Source organism: Aedes albopictus, chromosome 2 (genome assembly GCF_035046485.1).
Source record: "Aedes albopictus strain Foshan chromosome 2, AalbF5, whole genome shotgun sequence".
NCBI lineage: Eukaryota > Metazoa > Arthropoda > Insecta > Diptera > Culicidae > Aedes > Aedes albopictus.
In genome coordinates, this window is record NC_085137.1 from 237583506 (window position 1) to 237591355 (window position 7850).

At 44.5% G+C, this 7850-nt stretch overlaps 1 protein-coding gene across 1 annotated transcript; it reads left to right on the forward strand.

Moving 5' to 3' along the window:
• The first annotated feature begins 2045 nt into the window (after positions 1 to 2045).
• LOC134286402 (uncharacterized) lies at positions 2046 to 4085 on the forward strand. Its single transcript, XM_062848014.1, has one exon. It carries the CDS (start codon positions 2046 to 2048, stop codon positions 4083 to 4085), a length of 2040 nt encoding a protein of 679 aa, XP_062703998.1.
• Positions 4086 to 7850: the final 3765 nt, after the last annotated feature.

Here is a 7850-nt window from a genome sequence, read left to right on the forward strand (position 1 = left end):
AAACAAATATAACTTTGTAACGGCTGGATCAAATTGAATGAAATTTTTACACAACATTTTGATATGTATACTTTACACACAGAAAAATTTTCATTGAAATTGGTTCAGTATTTCTGGCTCTATAAAAAAAGAGTAAAAATGTGTTCTTATTTTTTAATCCTCTTTGTACAAAATTTTAAAATTGCAGTTTTCAGGATTCACAATATCTCCGCAAATACTGAACCGATTTTGATGAAAATTTTATGGTATAAGCTACATATAATGTACCAATACTGGTCCAAAAGTCAGCTGTTTTGGTGTACGCAGTCTCAAGTTATGAAACAAATTGTGTGACCAAATTTTGACCGTATCACCCTTTAGTTTGAAATGTCGTATAGACTTTCTTTGAGAACTTCAGAGGGTCAACGAAACTATTCTTAAAAACATGTCATTAACTGGTTTTATTTGAAATTTGAATATTTATGTTCATGTCGCGGATTTGTTTTCCGAGTCGCGGATTTTATTTCAGAAGTCGCGAATTTCGCGGATGATATTTTGGAAATTTTGTAACAGCCCTGCATTCGCTTTCATCATAAGTACCTATTTGAAATTTAAACTACAGAATCAATTATTCTTCTTCTTGACGTCCCCACTGGAATAAAACCTATCGTCGCTGTTCTGACTATTGCTGCCATAACAACGGAATTCGTTGAACGCAGTTATCGGTTTTCTGAAAGAATAGACGACAAATTGTCCGGAGAAAGTGACGCTACTGCAAAACCGTGCGGAAATTAAACCGTGTCTTATCACAGAAGGGCTTAATTTTCGTCTTATAGTTATTTCCAGTGAATCAAAATTCAACCATCGCGCAACAATAACGACAATGTCGCAACCTGAATTTGTTGCGACATTCTACCCAATGCGACATACGTTTGTCCCAAACTTGAACAGAATAGGACAAAGATCGTGCACCACTGTTTAGGGATTTTTATGGCTTGCATTGTGATTTTCGAGCGGTAACTTCGAGTCGGTAAACACTGCAACGCTGCTGAAGATGTATCATCAAAATCTTTCGATTTTGGGTTGGTTATAATTGATTATTCACGAGTTGAAAAGAACGCTACAAATTCAGGTTCTGTTTTGTCTGCAACAAAAAAATTCGAGATCATGTCATTATCTGTTACCAGTTAGGATAAAGAGTAATCGCCGCGTCTTCTTTGTTGCTTGTTTTGTGCCTCTTTTGTCTGACAATTCTCTTCACTGGTTATTTCCAATGCACATCCCGGTGCACTATGGAGCAGCTCCATACAAACAGGTGGCCAAAAATATGTTCGTGTCAATTTCATAATGTCTTGTTCATATTCGTAGGGTTTATGCCTGAAAAAATGTGAAAACATGTTGAACAGGTTATTTTAACACGACAGTTTCAAACAGCATGTAATTTAAGGGCATTGCATACTTTTAGGCGTTTAAGGATTTCTGTTCATATTTACAAAACTAGCTGACCCTACGTGGCTAGCCACGTTTTCGTTATTCCGCAAATTGTCTTAATGACTTAATGTTAAAATGTTTGATATGCGTTTTAAGTTTATCTTCAACTTTATTAAGAAACTATATTTATTCCTCTGAAGTGTTCTATCTTTTTCTGGCCGAATTCAAACAGAAAACTTTTAAATACGCTATTTTTCGTGGTAAATACTCAAGTATGTTACGACACGTTCTTGAAGAGTCACACGTTCCTACGAAACGAGAAGTCTTACGCACCGTAATGAGCTTCTTCGACCCGATGGGACTCATATCGTTTTTCGTGATCCACGGGCGCATCTTGATGCAGGACATCTGGGCAACAGTAATCGGCTGGGAGTTGGTTGCAGTGGAAGAAGTGGATCGAGCTGATTTCGGAATTGAGCACTCTTCGAATCCCACGTTGCTACTTCGAAGGCGCCACAGAAGAGAGTTATTGCAAGTTGCAGATCCATGTATTCGTCGATGCGAGCCAATCAGCCTATGCATGTGCAGTGTATTTCCGAATTGAAACACCAGAAGGTCCGGCAGTTAGCCTTGTAATGGCAAAATCCAAAGTAGCACCGTTGAAGATGTTGACGATTCCTCGACTCGAATTGCAAGCTGCCGTCCTTGGAACTCGTCTGCTCAATAGTGTGATCATCATGCACGCACTCAAGACGACGAAGCGCGTATTATGGACTGACTCCAATACAGTTCTCGCCTGGATACGATCGGATCAGCGGCGGTATCACCAATACGTTGGATTTAGGATCGGTGAAATTCTATCGATGACGGATGTCGACGAATGGAGGAAGGTGCCAACGAAAGAGAATGTAGCTGACGACGCAACAAAGTGGGGAAATGGACCGGCTGTTCGCTCCGAAAATCGGTGGTTTCAAGGACCGGAATTTCTTCGACAATCCGAGGACAATTGGCCAGGTGGTAGTGAACTGATCGAACCCACGCAGGAGGAACTAGTGGCGTTGAACGTTCATGATGAAGCAGTGGAGCCAGCGGTAGTAGACGTAAATAGATTCAGTAAGTGGGAAAAGCTGCACCGTTCAATGGCTTACGTGCATCGATTTATTCAGAACATCCAACGATCTGGACAAAGCGAGGCGCAATTGATAGGATTATTGACGCAAGAGGAGTTGTGCAGCGCCGAGAAATCGCTGTGGATTCAAGCTCAAACCGAGTGTTTTACGTTGGAATCCGAAATGCTGCACAAGTCAAAGGGAAAACCCGAAGCAGTTCAAGCCACATTACCAAAATCAAGCACGTTACGCAAATTGTGGCCGTTCATGGATGAAACAGGCGTAATACGAACAAGGAGCCGTCTTGGGTATGCTGACTGGATCCCTTCTAACATCAAGTATCCGGTAGTTCTACCTCGGCAACATCCAATCACGTTACTTCTGGTTGACTATTTTCACCGTCGTTATCGCCATTGCAACCGTGAGACGATCGTCAACGAGATGCGGCAACTCTACGAGATCCCGAAACTACGGTCAGCCGTGTTCAAGATATCGCAGGATTGTCTACCATGTAAGATACGTCGGGCGACTCCTAGCTCGCCTCCTATGGCTCCGTTGCCCAAAGTGCGAGTTACCCCGTATGTAAGGCCGTTTACTTTTGTTGGAGTTGACTTCTTCGGCCCGGTGCTGGTGAAAGTTGGACGAAGCGTTGTTAAGCGGTGGATGGCTCTATTCACCTGTTTGACAATACGGGCTGTGCATCTTGAGGTTGTACATAGTCTGTCGAAGGAGTCCTGCGTAATGGCGGTTAGAAGGTTCGTGTCACGACGAGGAGCACCATCAGAAATCTTTAGCGATAACGGCACGAACTTCCTCGGTGCGAGCAATCAGCTGAAGCAGGAAATGGATGATTTGGACCAACATCTGGCGTCAACGTTCACCAACACCACAACACGGTGGTCGTTTAACCCACCAGGCGCTCCTCACATGGGAGGAGTATGGGAGCGTATGGTTCGCTCAGTGAAAGTGGCAATAGGCGGTATTCTGGAAGAGCAGCGAAGACCAGACGACGAAGATTTGGAGACGGTCATCATCGAGGCGGAAGCAATGATAAATTCGCGGCCGCTAACGTATATAACGCTGGAATCGGACGTGCAGGAGTCTCTTACTCCAAATCATTTTCTGTTGGGGAGCTCAAACGGAGTCAAGCAACAGCCAGTACTACCAACGGACTACCAAGCAACCCTGAGGAGCGGATGGAAGTTTGTGCAGCATTTGTCGGATGGAATATGGAGAAGATGGATAAAAGAGTATTTGCCGGTAATATCTAGAAGGTCGAAATGGTTCGAAGAAGTGAAGGAGATGACTAAAGGAGATTTGGTGTTGATCGTGGATGGTGCAGTTCGAAACCAGTGGGTGAGAGGAAGAATTCAGGAAGTTGTCAAAGGAAAAGATGGAAGGGTGCGGCAGACCTGGGTGAAGACTGCGAGAGGCATCCTAAGGAGGCCGGTGGTCAAATTGGCGTTACTTGACGTCGAAGCTGGAGGTAAACCGGAATTCAATGACAATGGTTTACGGGCGGGGGGATGTGACGACGAGTACCCCCCGGTGCGTGATGGTCAATAATTACCATAGGGCAGATAGGACTGTCGGAATGAATGTCAGTGTCAATAGCGAGGTGAGGTGATGACATGGCAAATGTTGACTGAATAGAAAGAAAGTAGATGGTGAAAGAATAGGTCTGTAAACACATCCGTTTGTACCAAGTGAAGGACTAAATTTAGCAAGGATTGAATTGTATTTCTTGCATTAAACGTAAGTTGTAATTGAATTATTCTACCTAAAATATTTCTATAATTTGTTCCTATCTAAATTTGTTACCTAAATTATAGCAAATTCCTACTAAATCTTAAATTGGAAATTATCACCTAAAGGAAGATTACTCGGAAAGAAACCGATAAATTGTAAGTAACAAGTTATTCTAATTGGAAAAATCAGTAAAAATAAACGTTTCTACAGCTAAAACTGATCCCTACAAACTTCGAGTTATTAGTACGGGACTGCTAAGAAACGGTTTCAACAGTAAGGATAAAACCATAAAACTCTTTAGATTGTGAGGTTAAACAGATTCTCTTTAGCCGTTGAGAAGGGTTACCTTAAGCCGACGGTAGCTACCGGAGTAATCTCTATTAGTTACAGTAAAAAAAAGCAAAAAGTTCATTTTCTCATGTTTTTTAATTCTATTACTTTTTGTCAAAAAGCTGATGATACCGCTCTGAAAGTCAATCAAGACTTGAGTCACAATATAACACCTCACAATATTAAATTTGGTTTAAAAAAGCTTTCCACTGAAAATGGAGCATACACACAATTGCTTTTCCAATCACCGCAATCAATCTGTGCCGGCCGCATACGGCATTGTTTTCCATCGCCGACATCGCATGCCGGAGGTGGACCGCAGCAACAAATATATATGTAGTAATTTACAAACCAACTTGGAATGCGTTGGTCGCAATCTCCGGTCTTCGAAATCAGCACGATGTCGCATATGATTGCTGTCCTGGCGATCTCTGACAGAACTGACCAGCACCACCCACCACTACTGCCGCGCCGTACATAACTCGTCGTCTGTCGCTAATGTGAATATGATTGCACTGACCTGCAATAAATTATACACGATTCATAACGAGTCGCCAACCATGAAACTTTTCACCGCCGTGGCCGCCGCGCCATCGCCATCAACCGGCCATCGTCAGGGGGGAGTTGACAGACCTGGGACTTCATTTCGACCGATTGCTGTGCGTGGTTCCGGCCTGACGTTGGCAGTCTGTTCTGCATTGCCCCTCCGGCCATGATTGGAGCCCACGGGTTTGCTGTGTTCCTGCCGACCAGGGATGCCGGGTTTACAGATTGAGAATGAAGAATTCAGTTAACATTCAAGATTACAGTTTTTATATGATAATACACCGCACGAAAGTAAATCGTATATTTCAGATGATAACACTAGAAGAGATATCGGTCAACTTCCTTAGAAACCAATCGAGTGATTAATGTTTTGCAGGTCGATGAATGAGGGACGCATATTGGGTCACGGGTAGACCCAAAATGGTGGGAATATGAACAACGTGTACAAACCCCGTCCAGGAATTGGTGTCTACATCTTCCGAGGGTTCCGTGGTCGCCAAAGTCCCCGGTGTCTTCTACTGTAGCTACTAAGCGCCTCCACGGTGGTCAATCAAGCAGGTCACGCAGATGCAGAACTATATGATGGCTGAGCTGAGACGGCGAAGGCTGGTGATAATAGCGGGTGATTTCAATATTTGGACCGTGGAATGGGGAAGACGTTTCACAAACCAGTAATGTCAGATCCAGATTAATCAAGGCGACGATGGATCGAGTGATGTGCGTAGTTCGAGTATCAGGGACACTCTCGAGTCCTTCGAATCTCGCAGAGGGTTACGGCAAGGTGATGGTCTTTCGTGCTTGCTGTGCAACATTGCGTTAGAGAGTGTAATAATGAGAGCGGGGATAAACACGAGTGGGACGATTTTCACGAAGTTCGTTCAGCTGCTTGGTTTCGCTGATGATATTGGTATTATAGCTCGTAAATTTGAGACGATGGCGGAAACGTACACGCTTAGAAAAAATCATGCAAATTTAAGTTCACTTGGATGCACATAAAAGGAGCAGCCTGTTTGACACAAATTTACGTCTTCGATCACAAATAAATTCGAGCTAGCAATCGTTAGAGCCGAAGCGAGAGATAAATCATATGTAAGTAAAATAATGAACTGGATTCGAACTCTGGTCCGCTGATTGAGAGGTACGCACTATACCACTCGGCTATATCACAGAGTTGTGAGACAAACGATAAATGTAAAACTGTTTCTACCTATCTGGTCAGATAGGTTTGTTGACATCTTGTGCAACCAACTCGAAATTACATGATGGATGTAAAATTGAATCAAATTTGCCATTCAGTCATGAAATGTTTACGTACGTGATGGTTTACGTCACGTGTAAATTCCTATTTTTTTAAGAGTGTACATCCCAGAGTGAGCCAGGCGATTCGGATTAGTCATTAATGTGTCGAAGACAAAGTACATGGAATCACCGCGCCTACCACCCCGAATGTATATCGACGGTGATGAAATCGAGGCGGTTGAAGAATTCGTGTACTTAGGCTCACTGGTGACCGCCGACAACGACACCAGCAGAGAAATTCAGAAGCGCATTGTGGCAGGAAATCGTGCTTACTTTGGACTCCGCAGAACTCTACAATCGAACAAAGTTCACCGTAACACGAATTTAACTATCTACAAAACGCTAATTAGACCAGTAGTTCTCTATGGGCACGAAGCATGGAGCCTACGTGTAGAGGACCAACGCGCCCTTGGAGTTTTCGAACAGAAGGTGTTGCGTACCATCTACGGCGGAGGGCAGATGGAATACGGAACTTGGAGAATGCGAATGAACCACGAGCTGCATCTGCTGCTGAGAAAACCAGCCATCGTCCATACCGCGAAAATCGGGAGGCTACGGTGGACGGGTCACATCATCAGGATGTCGGATAGCAACCCGACTAAAATGGTTCTCGAGAGTCATCCGATCGGTACAAGAAGCTAGGTGGGTCGACCAAGTGGAGGACGATCTGTGAACCCTACGCAAAGTGCGGAACTGGAGACAAACAGCCATGGACCGAGTGGAATGGAGACCGCTACTGTGTACAGCAGAGGCCACCCCGGTCTTAGCCTGATCGGTAAGGTAAGTAAGGGTCAGATCCAGCTACGGTATTGTCGAGAAAATCAGGAACGTCAAATCAAAGCGTAAAAGAGTAGGTGCCAAGCGCGAGAAAGGCGACGCGCTCGTCATCAAGACCGAACAGTCTGAGTACTCGGATGTCTTGAAAGCGTTGCGAAGCGACACCAAGATCGTGGATCTGGGAGACGACGTGCGCAGTATCAGACGTACTTGTACGGGCGGGGTGATCCTGGGGCTGAAGCGCGATAAGGAGCGCAAGGATGCCTACAGAAGTGTGGCCAAAGAGGTTCTCTGAAAGGTCACCGAAGTGGAAGAGCTCATCACGACACTGCGGCAACAGTGCGAAGTGCAGTTGGCCGTCGCAGCCGTTAGGCAACGGAAGGGGCCGGCAGGGGTGTGCGCCGCCGCCGATTTTTGGTTCAAGCGCCGCCGCCGATTATTTTCGGCGCGCCGCCGCTTACGCCGCCGAGCTCCAATTTTCAACGCCGATCTCAAAAACGCATTGATGAGTTATATTATTTCTTGATTTATTTCATAACGATATTTCAAGCAACTCATTGGAGTCATCTGTATACATAGCATTGTAAGGTCGTTTTCAGTGGTGGTCCATTGTTTTAGTTCTAAAAATTT